Source organism: Fulmarus glacialis, unplaced genomic scaffold (genome assembly GCF_000690835.1).
Source record: "Fulmarus glacialis isolate BGI_N327 unplaced genomic scaffold, ASM69083v1 scaffold4012, whole genome shotgun sequence".
Classification (NCBI taxonomy): Eukaryota; Metazoa; Chordata; class Aves; order Procellariiformes; family Procellariidae; genus Fulmarus; species Fulmarus glacialis.
Window position 1 is genome coordinate 1 of NW_009197103.1, and position 19255 is coordinate 19255.

The 19255-nt window shown below is 36.1% G+C and overlaps 1 protein-coding gene across 1 annotated transcript; it reads left to right on the plus strand.

Annotated features, from left to right (window-relative positions):
• Positions 1-11341: 11341 nt before the first annotated feature.
• Positions 11342-18315, plus strand: LOC104072829 (cadherin-19-like; the record flags this gene model as incomplete). The annotated part of the gene is made up of 3 exons (XM_009572415.1): positions 11342-11459; positions 13549-13800; positions 17852-18315. Coding segments are annotated over 3 exons (744 nt in total), but the record flags the coding sequence as incomplete, so codon positions are not given.
• Between the last annotated feature and the right edge of the window lie 940 nt (positions 18316-19255).

Genomic DNA, 19255 nt, shown 5'->3' on the forward strand with positions numbered 1-19255 from the left:
TGGTGTCGTCTGCAAACTGACTGAGGGTGTACTTGATCCCCTTGCCTAGGCCATTGATAAAGATATTAAACAGAACTGTCCCCAATACTGAGCCCTTGGTAACACTGCATGTGACCGTCCACCAACTGGATTTAACTCCATTCACCACAACCCTTTGGGCCGAGCCATCCAGCCAGTTTTTTACCTAGCAAAGAGTATGCCCGTCCAAACCATGAGCAGACAGTTTCTCCAGGAGAATGCTGTACCTGCAGACCTTCCTTCCCTTGGTTTCAGGTGACATATTTATAAACATTTTTGTTACATAAATACTTTTTTCAGCCTAGTCTGCATACAAATTTTGTACCATGAAACTAGTATAGTTAGGTCTGACTTTTCCTTGTCTGAGGTAGTTATAGCAATATAAAGTTGTGTAAATGCAATAAATGCAGGAAAAAAGTGCCTTATATTCGCAGAGTTTATTTTCCTTTTCATAAGGGAATAAGCCATACTGACATAGCTTTTATATCTAAAGCCACAGTAAAGTGGCTTTAGATAAATGCAGTAACAAAGTGTACTTGTATAACAGAAGCCGTACAGCTTCTGTGAATACCATATGCCTAAGAATTAAACCTGTTGCACAAATAATACTTGGAACAAAACTATGAAGTCTGTCAGCAGTAATGTCTTAGACATGTCTGGGCAAAATCAGACTTTTTTGCAAATATGTGTTTGGAGACCAGTGGATAGAATAGCTCTGTTTTTCCAAATTCAAAGTCTCAGCTTTCTGCCTTGGCTAGGGTTGGGTATCAGTGTTCACTGCAATTATTCCATGCCTAGCAGTGGCAGAAATATTTTTAAAGCATTTTGGTGAATTTTGGTGAATTTTGGTGAATTTTCTCCCAAAGCTTCAAAATTTCAAAATACTGAAGAAGAGGAAGAGTAGCAGAATTTCTTAAAGGAATGTGACCAATCATTGTGATATCCATGATGTTAAGTGATGTAAGAAAGCGCGGCTGCCTCCTCTAGCTGCTTCAGTCCAGGACCCTCCTGCCTGGCTGCTGGAGCCCAGCCTGGTGCCTGGGGACCTGAGGTCCCTGCGCAGGCTCAGAAATGCAGCTGACACTTTCCTGTTTGCAGGCTCAACCCATAGCAAAGCTGAGCACATGTCCCAGAGACGCACACACGCACAGAGACACAGAGGACACTGACACAGCTGTTCATGCAGACTGCCACAGACAAGGTGCTGCCTTCAGTATCATCTACATGCAGGACTCACATAAACCACGAGGGCGGACAGCCAAGACCCCTCCTCCTCTTTGGCTGGAGAGGCAGAAGGTCACGGGTGCAGGCACACACACACACATACACACCACTTTCCAGGTTCACAAGAACACACAGAGTCACAGATCCCTTCAATACCTGCATGGACCCTCTGTCTGCCCGGCACCCCTGCCCAGATCCCAGGTCCTCTTATTCGCTTCATGGGTCCCCAACTCACCAGCTAGTCCATGCTCAATGCTCACTGGCAAACCTGCAGCACTCACGCATTCGTCCCTCATGTACCCCACATTCACAAGTCCCCCCTGAGCGTACCAGCATGGATCCCCCTGAGCACCTGGCCTGGACCTAAGGACCCCCTACTCACTGTTGAGTCCAGCTTAAAGTTTGCTAGCGAAAACACACACACACGCCACACACACCTGGTTTGGGGAAGATACAGACACTCGTCCCCTGTGCTCCTGTCTGACTCCAGTAGCTGGCACCAATTTTCGCTTACACATACGCAGGTCTCACCAGCAGTTGGTACTTACTCCCTGCAGTGCACACATGTGCAATGATAGAGAGTGAGATTATACAGAGAGATAGCTAAGAAAAGATTTAATAAGAAGATATAAGATGATAGGACTGACTGGTGCTCAGGCACAGGGCTCAGCCAGACAAGCAGACTGACTGGCCCTGTTTTACATGCGACCAGCCCCTTTTACACCCCTTTCTGAGTGCTCCCTCTATGTTCCTACCTGCACGTCCCCCATGGGTCTGTACAGCTCCATTGATCACTGTGCCCTCCAGATCTGGAGTCCTTCTGGTTTACAGTTTTATCAGTTGCAAAGTCCAGGTTGATCTACCTGGAATTGTTGCCCTGTGGTTTCTGGATAGCCCATCAATTATCAGGAAGTTTGTTTCTTGTCATTGTCTCCACGTTTGCTTTGTCAGGTCTGTGTCTTGGTATATTTTGTTTCTGTTTTCCCGTTTTTCTCCTTCAGTTTCCCAATTGACAAGGTCCCCAATCTCATAACCTCGCAGGAATAAACTTTCTCACACTCTCACAAGCCCCCATCAATTAGTGTGTCTGACCAAGCTTGGTTCTCATCACCCCTCCCTTGTAGTTTGTCCCTCAGGTTTGTGTTCCTGCATGTTCTTGTTTACGGCTTACTCCTTTTCTTATTAACTCTTGTTACATTGAATAAGGTCCTTGACCAGATACTCTTAGAAGAGCAGACACTCTCCTTCCACATACCCTTCCTTACACATGACTAGTACAGTAAATTTTTCTGCGTGAACAAAACCTCATTTAATTTCTCCAGATGAGATTTTGGTTTTTTTATGTTTAAATCAGTTTCTGACTTGGTAAATTAAAGAGTGAACAAATGAAAAATTTTACGTAAAATATCCTTATATATTTCAAGATATATTATTAAAATTTAACGTGATGGATTGGTGAAAAAACAAAACCAAAACCCCACCACCATTCGTAAACAGAACTCCAGCAAAGAAAGAAAATACCCTTTTTAATATGTATAGGTTATATTTGAAAAAAAAAATTAAATCGTTAAAAAGATTTAGTATAAAATGTGTCTGTAGGTCTCAGTGATTTTTTTCTTCTCTGCAGAATATAAGTAAATTTTTCTAATGCCTACATTAGTTTAAAATATGTAGTTGATTATAACTTTTGATTTCTATCTTTTTTTCACCATTAGGAAATCCTGAAAAAATTTCAGAAGTAAATGTGTATATCCAAGTTCTCGATGTTAATGATCACGCACCAGAATTCCCTAAATATTATGAAACATTTGTTTGTGAAAATGCAGTTTCTGGCCAGGTAAGTGTGAAGGAGTTAACCATCAGTTTTCTCATTACAATGAATATTTGGTCTGAGATGTTACTATTTCCTTTAATATTGATTGTTTCATTACTGTGAGTACAGGCTGTATTTTGTATATTTCAAAAATTAGTTCTGTTGATATATGTATAGTTTGACATTTAGATTTCAGAAGACTGATGTGTATTTTTCCCACTTCAAAACAAAATCGATACATCTCCTTGCTTGTCTACCAGAACAGGTAATAAAGAAATACGGACAGAAACTTCTGAAAAAAACAAGCAGCATAAAACACAGAATTGATTCATATTCATGTCACAAAAGTTAAAACTAGGGCTGGTATTTACAGCAACAGCATAACATAGTCTGGAAGAACCAGACTTAGACCAGATTGAAAACGGATTCATTTTGTTCTTTGGTTAGAAATAATTTATTGTGAACTGAATTCAAACCCTGTCTAGTTCAGTGGAAATATGAAGGTCTTTAAGTTACAGCCATTGCAACACCTTCCCTAGCTGGCAACTTATGGGATTGTTGTATTAATCCAAATTAAAAACCTGGAGGTTTTTTTTTTCATTTCCTACTCACTCCCCAGGTGAATGGGGTCACATCAGTTAGCTGCCCTAACCCACCAGGTACACTGCTGACTCTCCATTTTCCTCCACCCACTTTCCTCTACAGCTTTACATGTTTTTTAAGTGATCCAGTTCTACAGCCTAAGCCCCAAATTGTGCAATAAGCATGCTGCCAGGCTCCACATAGGAGTCTAAAAAACTGCAAAAAGAAAAACAGGATATTTAAAGTTAAAAAAAAAAATAAGTACAAAATGAGCAACAAAAAAAGCAACAACAAAAAGCTATAGACAGAAAAATCTATATGTTTTTTCACCACTTTAAAGCATTCTTTGGACATACAAAAGAGATCTTTGGGATATCTGTGATGGTTCCATTCAAACATTTTGCTATGTTTTGATTTCTGAATCACAGAGCCTTTCTTTTCACACTAGCTTGGTTTACTTTGACCTTGGCTAGTCTGCAGTTAAATAAAGCTTTCTTTGTAGCAAAAGTAATTTCTTTATAGTTTTTTGCATCCATTTATATATTTCTCTATCAGCAGTTGGTTTGTTTGTTCTGCATTTGGTAATTTTCCACTCTGCAAAAACTACCACTGGTTCAGAGATACCTGGAGCAAGCCATTTCTTTTGGTCTTCGGGTAACTCACTGACAGATCAAAGTACAGGCATTAAAGCAAATGCCACTTCATGTTCCTTGTCTTCAAGACACCATGAATTAAATACAGAAGCTTATAAAATGGGATATTTGTAATCTATGTTTTGGACTTGCCTACAATATAAAACCCCAGGTGATTTATTTCCCAACGTTTTTATTATTCCATAGTTGCTTACTGATAAATAATATCTGTATGCTAACCCATTAATGGCTACTTTTCAATAACAAATTAAGTATATATATATGAAGTATTTTGAGAATCACTGGAGAAAATGGCGCTGTAAAGGACAGTAATAGTAACAATAATAATAATCTCTTTGAGCATAGGATATAGAATTATTACTGTTTAACACTGTAATACCTTAATGAGGAATGAGCAGGGTATTCTTCCCATTTTACAGACAGGCAAAATGTTACTTTAGATTTTCTTTTTTCTCTTTTTTTTTTTTTTTTTTTTTTTTTTTTTTCATTGCTATAGGGTTTTTAGAGTCACAGACATCTTTAGTTTAGCCTTTGAAGACAATGACTGTAATGATAAATAATCTTCTCATTAACAAATGATCTTAGGAAAAACAACAGGAAATTGTTACTAAGATGCATAATTATCACAGTCAAAGTATATGATATTTTATTAAATGTTTATGATTTAAAACAGAATTGATAGCTGATGTATCTCCTTCAGTGCTATTATTCTTTTCTTTTTCACTTTTTACTCACAGAAAAAAAGGTTCTTCATTTTCATCTGCAAGAAGCCAAAAGGTTCAAAATTTTTTTTATAGTTGCCCTGGTTGTCCACTGAATAACACAATTTACATTTCAGAAGAATCAGTTTAAGCAGTTGAAGGGCTTAATCAGGGCATTACATACCATTTTATCTTAGCCATATTTCTGCAGTCAATTCCAAACAGCCCAGGAATCTGCTTACATGTTACGAGTTGAGATCAAAGCTTGTATAGATATTCTATCGCATATCAATTTCTAAAGTAGCTAACTCTATCCATCTAGCTGGAAACGATATGCTGAGAGATATTCTCAGAGATGTTTTGCACCTCTGGAATTCACTTGCTTCCCTGATCTCAGCTGAGTTGTGTCTACTTTCATGGGATACTCTGAAACATATTTGCATCCCCCAGCTTATAGTGTTTTGGGGGAAAGGAAGGAAAATCACTGCGGAAGGAAAGATACTATCAAAAAAATAATTTTCTTATTTAGATTACTTTTTCTTGGTGTCTGCCTGGTTTACAATAAAAGCAAGGTAGAGTCATGCGGCAAAGTTATTTTTACACAGCCTTAGAGTGTACTAGACTATGATAAAAAATGTGAAACACATAATGAATAAAACTAATTGTTGTCCTAATTATCCAAACTCAGAGGCACTCAGTGAATGGTAGCTTCAATCTAGAGAAGAATGCTTGTTTTGAAGTTTTGGATTTTCTGAAAGATTATAAAAAATTCTTTGTCTTCTTTTATTCAATGTGTTGACCTTCATGTCCCTGTATGGTGGTTTTGTGAGAGTTACAGACATGTTTAGCTTAACCTCTGAAAGACATTCAAACAAAAGGATTACACTTGGGACTGTGGGACTATAATTTGAAATTTGACAATAAAAATGAAAGTAAAGAAGATAGATAAGTCTTTTTGGGCATCATTCTAAATCCATTCATCATGTTTATTAGACATTTTGAATCGATTTTTCACTATCCATTTCATGTTATAGTTCTGTACTGTCCTATAGTTGAAGTCAGCTGGATACTAACCACAACCAAAGTTTTCTTTTGCACATTGAAAAATCACTTTCACTGCACCACCGGTATTAAATACATTATTTTCAGAATAACTCGAACATGAAAGTTGCTGTGTAAAATAGACTTCTATCCTACTACAGCTATAGCTAGTAGCAGATCAAATAGAACAATACTAATAAGACATACAAAACCAGGATTCCCTTTTGATTGGATCTTCTGACTTTATAACCATATGTAGACATGGTAAATGACGACCACAATGTGGTATTAATTCTTTACAGTTACCCTTTATGTGTGTGTACAGTAACTACAAACTGTTGAATTCTAGAAGCAATATTCTATAAAAATAATCAGGACACAAAATGGACCAAATCTGTCCCAAAGGTAACACTAGAGGCATCCCAGCAAGAATGGATTTGTCCAGAAAGCTTAATTCCCAAAGCATTAATGAATTAACTTAGCCTGAAATTGAAGCTTGAAAGTTTGAAGTAAGCTATATCAAATGCCTTACATGATATGTAAGCAAGCTGATCATCCAGAATGCATCTATTTTTATGCATGGTAATTTCAGTCCTTTTTGTGGATACTGGTCTTTCTTCATATCATGCAGGAAACAGATTTCAGCTGAAGACAAGCTGCATTGGATAAATCTACATTCTGAATTAATGCTGTCTTCTCTAATGCATATTTATTTTGGCAATTCTGAGTTCCTGTAATTTGGGGATCACGTATTAAATGACTTTGATGTTGCAGCTTGCTCAGTGATTTTTATTAGATCCAAAGAAGTGACTATGTATGCAGAACACTTTGAGTTAGAATAAGGAAAAAAAAAAAAAATTATTTAGTCAGTACTTAGTATATAATAAAATAATCATCAGTTTCAGTGAAACTGAAGAATACTCATTTGATATTACTTCTCTACATAATGAAATGTTGACAGAAGAAAAGAGGGGAAATCTTTAACCAAATTCTAGGGGTATACAATTAATGTTAACAATGAGCAGTTTGCTAAAACAGATCCTTTCTAATAAATCATGATGTAAAATGATTTTTGATAGCAGAGAAGTGAAAGTGATGGATTAGTAAGCCGAAGTTTATTAGTTCACCTTGCTATGTTCTCTTCATCATTTATAAAAAACAACTGAGCAGTAGTGGTAAGAAAATAAAAAGTTAAAAAGAAAAAAAGCAATGAGGGCATCCCTTAGAGTATAAAAAACATGGTGAAGCTGTGAAAGCACCATATATTCTAGCAGGCCTTTACTCTAAGCTATACCTGCAGATGCACTGAGTGACATTTTGAAACAGTGGGCACAGTGGCCCATGGAAAATCTCTTTTTCTGTTTTATACGGATGATGATTCAACAACATTATCTCATAGCAGAATGGAACAGGTAGGAAGAGATTATCAGCATATACAAACAAACATAAAAAGGCACCTAAGTGTTACGGCATGAGCTTTAAAATTGTTATTCCTTTGCTGAGACATACACCATTTTATTTACAGATGAGCAGAAACATCTTACAGTAGACCCAGAGAAATCAGATCAATATTGTGCCAATTTGCTTTCCAAAAAAGAAATAGAAGCAGTCAAAAGGAGAACTTTGGTCTTGAGGTAGAAGGTCTACCTGGAAAATACAGGTGTTGACTATATTAATGAACACTTTATTCTTTTACCTGCACAAAACTCTGATATCATCAAATATTATTAAGCAATGAGAAAAATCCTACTACTTGTAAGACCTCTGCCAATTTGAACAAAACCAGTTCTGTATTCCCAAAACAGGTGGGTGATCAGATTTCTTATATCCTATAAAACACAGCAGAGCTCCTATTGAAGGATGTTGGATGGAAAACAAACCAAAAGAAACTAAAGCAGAAAGAGAAAAGTGGGAAATCTATTCCTACTTCTTTCCATCTGTCTAATGGGAATGGTAAGACTATAGTTGGGTATGGGAGCATGCAAAAAAGAACTCCAAATTATATGCTCAGGGTACTCTAGCATCAAAATTAATAGCACTGATGGTTGTTCAGTTGGACAGTCTATGCCTTAAGCTGAACTTCGTAGAAAGAATGCCCTTAGAAGCAGAAAGGACTGTAACAGAGAAGCTTTCTTCTTCCTTCTGGACATCTCCATAACTTCAATTCAGTGAGACTGCTTGGTGTTGAGGAAATAAATTTTCAATGAATTTTCATCAAGACTACCAGGCAGTCAGCTACTCCATACTCCGTAACTTGTTATTTGCAAGACAAATAATACTCAGCTAGACATTCAGTCCAGAATGATTTACAGAAATTCCCTTCTATACAAAATAATTAATCAATATGAGATCAGAGCTGTTACCAATATCTTAGACTCCCCCACTGATGATATTTATTAGTTGAAAGTGCCCAGTAATCAGATGGATGGAGAAGTTGAGTATAGAAGACATCTTTTTGTGACCTTTGATCAAAGGAGCCCCTGCTGTTCCCAGCAGTGATCTCAGTCTGTTTGGAAAGAAACAGTAAATGAGGCCCACCCACCATGAACTTAAATCAGTTCTTCAAGAAAAATTGAGTAAATTAATCTCATTTTTAAAGAAATGCACATTTTCAAATGGACTGCTGGATTATTAAAGCTTCTAGACTAATGAGACTTGAAATAAGAAATTTTACAGCAATTAAATTTCAGCCTAGTCAATACAACAAGAGTTATAAATTTGCAGAAGCAACACATCATTCACTTTATTTTCTTTGTTTACACACTAAAATGTAGGGTTTTTTAAAACCTTGACTCACAAAGAATAAATGCAGTTTTTCAGTCTATGATGCCAGTTTCCTTGGCAAAAGGCTAGAATCTCCTAGGTTAGATGTACAAAAGTCTAGGAAACCAGAAAAAAAGAAACAGTTTCCTTCTCTCTGGGTAATTTTTCCTTCAGAGTTAGGAAAATCAGAGCTGCCTATTGCTCTCTGAATATTTTATAGACTCATCTGAGTTTTGCTGAATCTTAGTGGAAGTGATACAGTAAGAAATAAACAATAAAGGCCTGCCCTTTCCTTATGTTCCATATATTCCCCTGCTTCTAGGGTGAATCTTTGAAGGCATGTGAACATGCCTAGAATAACCATAGGAGTCTTAGGTTTGTTAGAAGAGCACAGTACAGATCAAAACAAGGGAAGGTGGGGTTTTTTCAGCTAGACACATACTCCTCAGAATTATATTGATAGGATCAGATATAAATAAAATTTACATGGGCAAATACATTTTGTATGTAAAATAATGGAAGTTAATAATGAAATAGCAAAACAGTACCTAATTCGCAACTGCAATAATTTTATGGTTTTCAAACATGAGAGACTCCCACAAATAAACTTTCCAAAGACATTGCTAATAGCTGGTTAAATAACTATTAATCAGAATGAAAACTGGAAGTATAAAAATCACATCTATAATTAATGCTTTTTTTTTTTTTTGGTGGGTAGGTAGGTAGGTAATTCTTCTCTGCCAAGTAACTAAACTGAAAAATAAAAAAAAATAAAAAGATTGGATATGGTTAAGATGTCTTTGTGGATTACTATATTACTCTGCATATTCAGTCTAGCTTGATAGACCCTGAATTGTACAGAGAGACATACATCCATACACAGCTTTTTCTCAGCTGCGGTCATGGAGATTTTACTAGCAAATCAGTAGCAAAGGCCAGTAGTAATTTTTCATTTTTTCAGGTATGTGGCAGAATATTATCATGAAAATGTGCCATTGTTCATGTTTTAGACTGGATATATAGTTTTGTTCTCTATTGCCATTCATATTGAACATATTCTGAGAACTATACTCCCTTATAAAAATGAAGTCTATGATTTATTATCAGGTAATATTAGGGATCAGTTATTGCTCTTCACTGATTCCTTGGCCTGCATGCCTACACCTGTATTTCCATCACCTTAGCTATTTTGTTTGCTCTGAGGAAAGGGAAAAAAATTCCTCAAGAAGCTTCATCGTTTGTACACTGTCACCAGGTATATCACTGAACAATCACTTCTCTCATTAGTGGCAATAAAAAAATCTCAAGGGTCCTAATTTTTCCATAGAGTGAAAATATAGATTTGAAATAAATTTCACATATAAAAAGGGCAGAGTGCTAAGAACACAAAGCTTCAGGGGTATGAGCCACATTTTGCACTTTGCTGTGATGATTTCATCAAACTTACCTTGCTTGAAAAGAAAAAGAATGTGTGCTGAGGTCTTAGATCTTTGACTGAAAAATGGTTTAATCAGGAAAAAGTTTTCAAAGGCACAGATGGAAGGCTGTAGTCACTTCCATTGGCTTACTGCTTTGCTTTTAAAACTACCGCTTGTAGCATTCAGATGCTTTGTGGTTTGGGGAAAGTTGAGGCTTCAAGTCTCCTGGGTACAAATATCTACAAGGCATGAGATGACTGATAAAATAGAGACCAACTTCAAATCAGACACTTTTCTGAAAGTCGGTGGGCTTGCATCAGTTTGCTTTCCTCCTGGTCGGTGAGGATACTCACTTACTAATATATACTGATGCCCAGGCCATTAAATATTTACTGATAAAAGTAACAAATGTAAGCTCTTTTTACGAGAAATATTGCTAATTATATTAACTGTAGTGTGTTTGTTTATTTACAGAGATAAAAGATATTCTTTTGAATGATAACTTATTTTTTATTTTATCTTGCAATGACTATCTGGTTTGACATATTTGTAAATGAAGGCTATTCTGCTTTCTTGAGAAAAAGGAGCCAAGAAGTTCCATAATCAATCTGTTATAATATCCAGAATCAACAATTCAGCACATGAACTTGTCACCATATCTCACTTTACTGGAGCTACAATATATCAGTTGAATGATGTCAATGTGTTTATGGGCTGGAAGGAAATGGGTTTTGTATAGAGGGATTTGTTCAAATGTGGAATGATATACTTTTCACCTTGAAAAAAAAAAGACAAAACACTGTAGATATGATTACTTTTTTCATTTATGGAGACTTCATTTACCCCTTGTCTTTTGATCCAGAAAATCTTTTACATTTTCTCAAGATTTTAATGCCTGCCTCTCTCAAACAGATGAAAAATCAAAGCAGAGTATTTGCAGAATAAGAGTTTCAATGAGACTGAGTATGGGAGGTGTATATTTATGACTGCATAGCATGCACTCAATACGTATTCACAGATCACATCTTTAACATCAACAGTTTAACATACTTGATATGTCTTTTTATTGTTTTAAAGGACAGGTAAATACTTTTATTCTTAAACAATTCCATTTATCTGTGTTTCCAGCTAATTCAAAGCATCAGTGCAGTGGATCAAGATGACTCAGCAGAAGGTCACCATTTTTACTTCTCATTGGCTCAGGAGGCCACAAACAACTCACGTTTTATTGTCAAAGATAATCAAGGTGGTGTCATTCATGTAGCTCTTTAAGACCTTCCTAATAAAAGATGCATACTTCTAGTGGTCCTCACATCACCAACTTTATAAAATTTTCCACTTAAATAGAAATTGTTGTTATAAGATATGAACATGTCATGAGGTGCATTTCAAAACAATAATTCAGCAATACTAAACAGTTTATTTTCCTTTTTCGGCCAAGTAACATAAATAGCAAAAGACAGTTTTATTTCAAGGAAAGACAAAATGTTGAGATGAAAAATACACTGGTATTCCTTAAAATTTATTTTCTTAATGTAGGATATGGTGATGGTGGGAAATACCAACTTTCTTGTTAAAATTATCTGTTTGTCTAAGAAACAAGATTGCCAGAAAGAGAAGATTGCTGTTAATACAAGTCTGTTACTTCATCACTTCAACAAGACCAAAATTATAAACACTGATAAATACAAATATAATCTTATTTCCTAATATATTTTAAACTGCATAAGCTGATTAATAATCACATCATAAAATGTCTTCTATATGTATTTTAATGTTATTCAGAACTGATATTGATTGAGACTCTTACAAAGAGTGATACAGAGGGATACCAAGCAAAACCAGCCTGAGGTGAAAACATAAGTGCAATATCTGAAGGAATTGCAGGGAGGGTGACTGCTTAGAGTCAACCTGCTGAGACTACAAAGAAGAGCTTCTTCAGACTCAGCTGAAGTACACATTGCCCTTATTGACTTTGCTAATTATTTGAATGTTCTGGCTCGGTGAATAAATAAATGGAAATAAGATTTGGAAAGTTCAGACTATGTTAAACGGCAAACTACTTTTCTCAATATCTCCAAAGTTAAAGTTAGTGTATTAATATGTGTTTCAATTCCCAGCTTCATTAACCTCTCAGTGCCAGGAAGAGATAACTTGTTACATTAAGGTCAAATTGTGTACACGCTGCGAGCCTTTCCCACCTTTGCTCATTCTGGACAAAGTCCAAGCAGAGCCACACAGAAGGCAATACATCCAGTTTCTTTTGATGGCTATTGATGGGGAAAAAAAACAACCCACCTTTTATAACATGGTAGGGTCAGCCCTTAATCTCTCCCTTTCGGCTGCATTTCATAGAAATGGCTGGATGACTTCGGATAGTCCTAGGCAAAAGCAAAAGTGAGCCTACAGATCTGGAGCATTTTATCTCAGAGTTATCTTCTGAATTATGACAGAAACCTAGAATAACTTAGATGTGAGGGAGTTAACTTTAGTAGAGTTTTTGGATAGATGTATCATACAGATAATGGTAGAAACACTTTTTTTTTTTCTCTACGTACAGGTATGCACACATCCAGTAACTCACCCTGCCAGGATAAAAAGTTCTGACGTGTAAACATTTATAGATGTTTCTTCTTTCCATCATATACAGATTTAGACAGGGCTAATTTGTTTTGCAGCAAGCTAAGTTTCAGATTTGAATTAGTTGATATGCAGCAGGAGCTGAACTTAAGCTGCTTACTGGGTTTTGTACGGAACTGATTTCTAAATACTAATAGTAAAATACAAAGCAAGTGGAGAGCCTCTAGCAAGTTTTCCCTGATTTAGACAGTAGGAGCTCAGCTAGCTCCGGTTTTTGAGTCAGGGAACGAAATAAAAAACTATTTTAGTGGACATTTTTCCTGCTTTCTCTTCTTTCTCTTGCTACCTGTTTTCTCTGTGTGCTGCTAGACACACTTTTTTAATTGGTAAACTATATATATTTCATCTGTGAACTGCTGGATTGGTAGCAGCTAGTTACATGGAATCATTTTAAGAACCAATTAGTCTGAGCACTGATCACAGTGGGATTTTTTTTAGCTCTGAACATTAAAAACAGAGCTCCTAGGTCAAATGTTATTATTGTCCCTGGAATACATACGTCAAAAATAGATGCAATTATTCATGACTGACACAAAAAACCCACCATGTCAGTTCCTGGTTTTACTTTTTTAACTTTGTTAATATGTGGCTTTGCACAGTACCATTGTTTTTAAATAGGTCAGATTCCACTGGAGTTTTACTGTTGTTGTTAAAAAGTGATAAATGCATATCATGCATAATAATTTATCTTCTAGATAACACAGCTGGAATTTTCACAGCAAAAAGTGGCTTCAGGAGGCAAGAGCAGTTTTCTTTCTACTTGCCAATCTTAATTCTGGATAATGGAACCCCACCGCTGACGAGCACAAATACTCTCACTATCACTGTCTGTGACTGTGACACTGAAGTTAACACCTTCTACTGTCGATACGGAGCTGTCATGTATGCCATGGGTCTCAGCACAGAAGCTTTAGTTGCTGTTTTGGCTTGCATACTAATACTCCTAGGTAAGCATGAGTAAAAGAAATGACTTTGTTTCTTCTTACAGTAAGCTTGATTAAGTGACAAAGATGTTCCCTTGACTGGAAGCCTGGAAGTACTGTGCTATTGAGAAAAATGCAATAAGGCAAATGTTTAATTTCTTTTCTGTTTTCTTAACTATAATTCCTCCCCCCGCCCCGTTTCCAATAAAATTTGAATTCTAACACAATGTCCTACAAGTCAGGTTTAGTTGAGTCATGGTCCTACTTGTCTGTATTGGTCCAAAGTCTGTATTGAGCCCAGGTAAAGCTGAAGACAGCATTACACAAGGAAATTGGCTAGTATAAGAATATATTAGAAGGAGCAGTACCCTACTTATTCTGCCTTAGGTATGCCAAATGTAGAGCTAAGATCAATACAAAATAAGAAAAGAAGAAAAGAATTCAATACTCTCAGAAAGCAACTCCAGAAACAAACAGGAAGTTTCTCTGTCAATTAATAAGGTTGCATCTCCAGACAGCCTTTTCTCCAAATGTTGGGCATCTCCTTTTTCCTCTCATGGGACACCAAATTAATCTCCATTACATTTGGGAGCTTGTGGATGTGAAAAGTGGGTTTGAGAGTGTTTTAAATGCACAAGAGTTGCGCTTGTACCTCTGCACAGGGTCATGCATAGCTGGCACATAGCACTCAAAACCAGACCAACCACCCAAGGCTGGCTGTTCCTGCACTGCATGAGGTTATGGCTGCTGCAAGACATAGTGGAGTGACAGCATTCAAGGAAACAACTTCTTCACCTGGTGAAGCATGCAGCTATAGCTGCTAAAATATATTTCCTTTTTTTCAGCAAAAGGATATTCCTGTAGTGTTCGATGAGTGATTTGATGACACTGACACATTATAACAGCAGGCACGCTGTACTAATCATTCCCCAAAGGCTAAATATCCATCCTGAAACTACTTGTCTGAGTTAGTGAGGTTAAGGAATAGTAGTTTCTGAGGCCAGGAAAGAAAGAGAAGTGATAGAGCCCGGTAGGTTTGTTTTCCAAGGCAAAATGACTGACCTTCGAGCTTGGTCACTGATGGTGGTCATGGGCCTCAAGACCAAATTCAAGCTGATGCCAACAAAGCAACAGGGAAAGACTTCCAAATCCCTGTTGCCTGTGTAATAATATGACATATCGATACTATGCCATATAGCAGTATATTTCATAAAACGTCGTATCTAAAAATACCACAAAACAATTGATGGGTTATGTTAGTAAAACCATTTTTCCACTAATGAAACTACAAATAAACAACTCCAAAGTAAGAAAATGAAGATAAAATCAGGATTTCATTAAGCAGTGTGATATCAAACCATCACTACAAATTGTGCAAACCTAGCATAAATTGTTTGGAACAAAATTCTAAAAAAAAAAGGAAAAATATGATCAGAATCAAAACAAGAAAACAGCGGCATAATATCTAGCTACGCAAATATAATGTCCAGAAAGAAAGAAGTAATAATAACAGAAATTACACTGCCTTAAGAAACAAAAACTTTCACTGAAAATTATTCTCTCAATGTATTTGTTAATGAGAACAAATACAATAGTAATATTTTTAAACTCTTATATCACTGAAAGAAATACAAAACAATTTTAAGTAACCCCTTTTTTTTTGCCATATGAAGAATATCCAGGTAAAGGACATTCTTTTTTCTACCCTCATTATACAATATGACATCTACCTGTCTATAAATAACAGCATACAACACTAAGCGTATCATCATTAACTACAAGAAATCTGAGGCTTGAAAATGAAGGTTTGCATCTCTATTTTGATCTGCCACAGTAGCAACAGAAGACATGAAACACAAGTCCAATAAAGCTAATGGAACTATTTTGACATTACACCAATGAAAAAAGAAATTTAACAAGTTAAAAATCACTCATATTCTGCATTCTGTCAGTAAGGTTATGGCATATTTTCCTTAGCATAAGGAATAGAAACTGGCTCTAATTATTTCCTGTTGTACCTTTGGTTTCCCGGCTGGATCTCTTGGTGAGAACTCATTGAAATTTCTCCTCAAATGGAACCCTATAATTTAGTCTCACAGTTAAATGAGTTGCCCAGAAGCAGCACGCGTACCTGTTAATTATGAGTCAGTACCTTCATATGGCTTTGGGCTCTCAAAATTAGGTGACATGCAGGAAACTGCAGAAACAGAATGTCCCACAAAAAAAATACATGTGTTTTTATTTATCCCTACGAACACATTGAATAGATAGGGCAAGAATGAAAACAGTGGAAGGGTACCTCATAATTATTATGTCTAGACGGGAGTAGTCTTGGCCAGACACTAGCCTTTTCTTGACTCCATAGCAAAGTCCAGGGATGCACTAGTTCCCCTACTTCCATCTCCTGGTTTCCAACAGAGAAAACAGGAACATAAGATTGGATTTGTGGTTTCTAGACTTGCCTGCACTCCCAGAGTCACCTTATTTAAATCTGAGCTTTCCTTGTCCCAGGCAATCTTCAGTAGTGGCACTGGAAAGCAGCCCCCCTGATTGAAGTCCCTGTCTTAGACCTGGCAGTCAATGTGAACTTACAGGAAGGCCAGTGTGTGTTTCAAGTTTTCTTTGATTGTTGCAGGATATTTGAACCTGGTCCAACTTTGTGTTACGCACTTAAGGGACTGAGGATCAGGCAAACTATATCACTGCATTATCCAGGCCGTCAGTGGAATTATTCATCAAGGTCTTCCCTCCAGGTGGAAAAAATCCTTGCTGTTTACTGAGCCTATGCATATCACAAAAGTCAAAGCAGGGATATAGATAAATATATTAATCAGAAAGAAAAAGAAACTAATCTACCACACTCTTTACAGACACACATATTTTAAATACATTAAATCTTTGAATATATTTTTGTGTTTATTTAAAACGAAATAATAAAAAGTTCTATATATAATATGTTTGCCACTTATATCTGAAACCTGAAGTTTCATTTTTTTCCATTTTCCTGTATCATCATGTGTACCATTAGAAGAGCTCACCATGCAAAGGGTTTGGAGAGTTGAAACTATCTGGGTTTTGTAAATATATAATAACATTGTAGAAAGTCTTGTTTCCAATGCTTTCAAGTTTGGTGTTGGTATCTCCCAATCAAACGAAATAGTATACAGTAAATATGTAGAAATAAAGAACTACTTCAGGTCCCTCATATCCCTATGTGAGGTAAAATCCTGTCATTATTGGTAGTTATATCATGTTATGTCCTGAGTAAAAAATTACAGACCACAACCTACTTACTCATTAAATAGAACTACAATAAGATTTAGTTAAAAACTGAAATCATTAATCTCTGTGAAAGTCATAGACTATTTCAAAGGCACCATTCCACTAAAAATGAAATGAGAGAAGATTAAAAAACAGTGCTTTAAAATAAAATTTAAAAAAGCTTTCATATACGAGGGAAAAAAGCTGCTCTGATTCATAGGCCTTGGTAATAAGTACTGCTACAACATCACACAAAATTTAGTGATAGTCTTCAAATTTCCAAACCAGCATAACAGAAATAATTGAACCACATCCTGCATAGTCTATGGAACTGAATGATTCAGCCAACTGAGGAGGATGTCTTGCTCATTGCCTCATTTTTAATTTGATCTTCCTGGGGCTTTGATCTGAGAGAGAGTGAGACATTAAGAATTTAAATTCTGAATGTGAAATTGATATATTATGTGATAAACCAAAGCAGTTTCCAAAAGCATGACCTGTGTTTCCGTCAGTTTCAAACTCCCACCTACCAAAAGAACTGCTCCATTTCATTCACCTATTTTATAAGTCCCTTTGTAGCCATTTTCCCACCACATACTGTGCTCATCTCAAAACTATAAAATCCGTAAAAATTACAGCTCTATAAATTTACTAAGATAGCTTCACTTTGCAATAGCATTAATATTAAGAAACAGTACCGGTTTTTTAAGTCTTTCCAAGCACATTCAAAGTTTCTGGTTCTGTTTATTTTTTCCCTTTTTTTTTTTTTTCCTTTTTTTTTTTTTTTTTTTTTTTTTTTTTTTTTTTTTGTCAGTGTTCTTTTTGGCAATTGTAGCCATAAGGCAGCAGAGGAAGAAGTCTCCCTTTTCGGAGAAAATGGAAGAATTCAGAGAGAACATTGTCAGGTATGACGATGAAGGAGGTGGCGAGGAGGACACAGAAGCCTTTGATATTTCAGCATTGAGGACCCGCACTGTCATGCGAATGCACAAACCTCGGCAGAAGGTCACCACAGAAATCCACAGCCTCTACAGACAGTCTCTGCAAGTTGGCCCTGATAGTGCAATCTTCAGGCAATTCATTTCAGAAAAGCTTGAAGAAGCGAATACAGATACTAGCGCTCCTCCATATGACTCACTTCAGACCTATGTGTTTGAGGGGACTGGCTCTTCAAAAAAAGCTCTTTAGGTTCAAACACATCAGACATGGATCAGAGTTATGACTACCTTACAGACTGGGGACCTCACTTTAAACAGCTTGCAGGCATGTACACTTCACATAGAAGTGTGGGGGATTAGTTACTCTTTGGTTTGTTGTTTTATTTTCCTAAATCTCAACAACCAAAAACAACTGTGGATTTTTAAAAAGGAGATCATCCCACATTTAAGCATGAAAAATAAAAGATCAAGATTTTTTTTTCTGGAAAGTCTTGAATGTTGAAATCTTTTGAAAAATCACACCAGGCATGTCATGAGGTGAGGGGATGGAGACTCCCATTTGAAAATCTTGTGGCGATTTAGGTGCCCGAAACTGTGCTGCTTTGGATATCTAGACTCCCTTATGGATACTGATATGGGTTCTGCAAGTACAAAAGGAGGACTAGAAGCCATAAATGGATATTGTAAATATTCCATCATCCATAAGCTTTAAACTGTTTCCAAAGTTAAGACGTTTGCTGTTGCAGTTGAATATATTCATTAACCAAAGTTAAACATGCATATTTGTATAATGCTTCATTATATAAATTTACTTGTGTGAAAAAGTAGACCCTAGATTTCTAATACAATTGTCGGAAGCGCTTGCAGAATCATCTATTTATTGTTCTTAGGATGATAAAACTAAAACAAATGTCTTTTCCTATCAGTGTAAAAATAAAGACCTATTACAACATCAGCAAGTATTTGCTGCCATTTTAGTTTTTAATGGAGCTATTGGAAAATGTATAAACCAATAGTTAATTTAGCAAATAAGATACAAGAGAAGAAATCGCTTCAAGTTAAAATCAATATTCAATGTAAATACTGCAGTCGACCACATTATATATTACTGTACTTAGAACAAAATGCTATCCAAATACAGGCATTTTTCCTTTTATTAAGGTTTAAAGGATGACTGATTTACCAGCACAGATTTATTTTTTTTATTATGGAATATAAAATTATCTGCAGTAGTCAGTTTTATTATAACAATATTAAGAATCTTTAAAATGCTAAGCTGA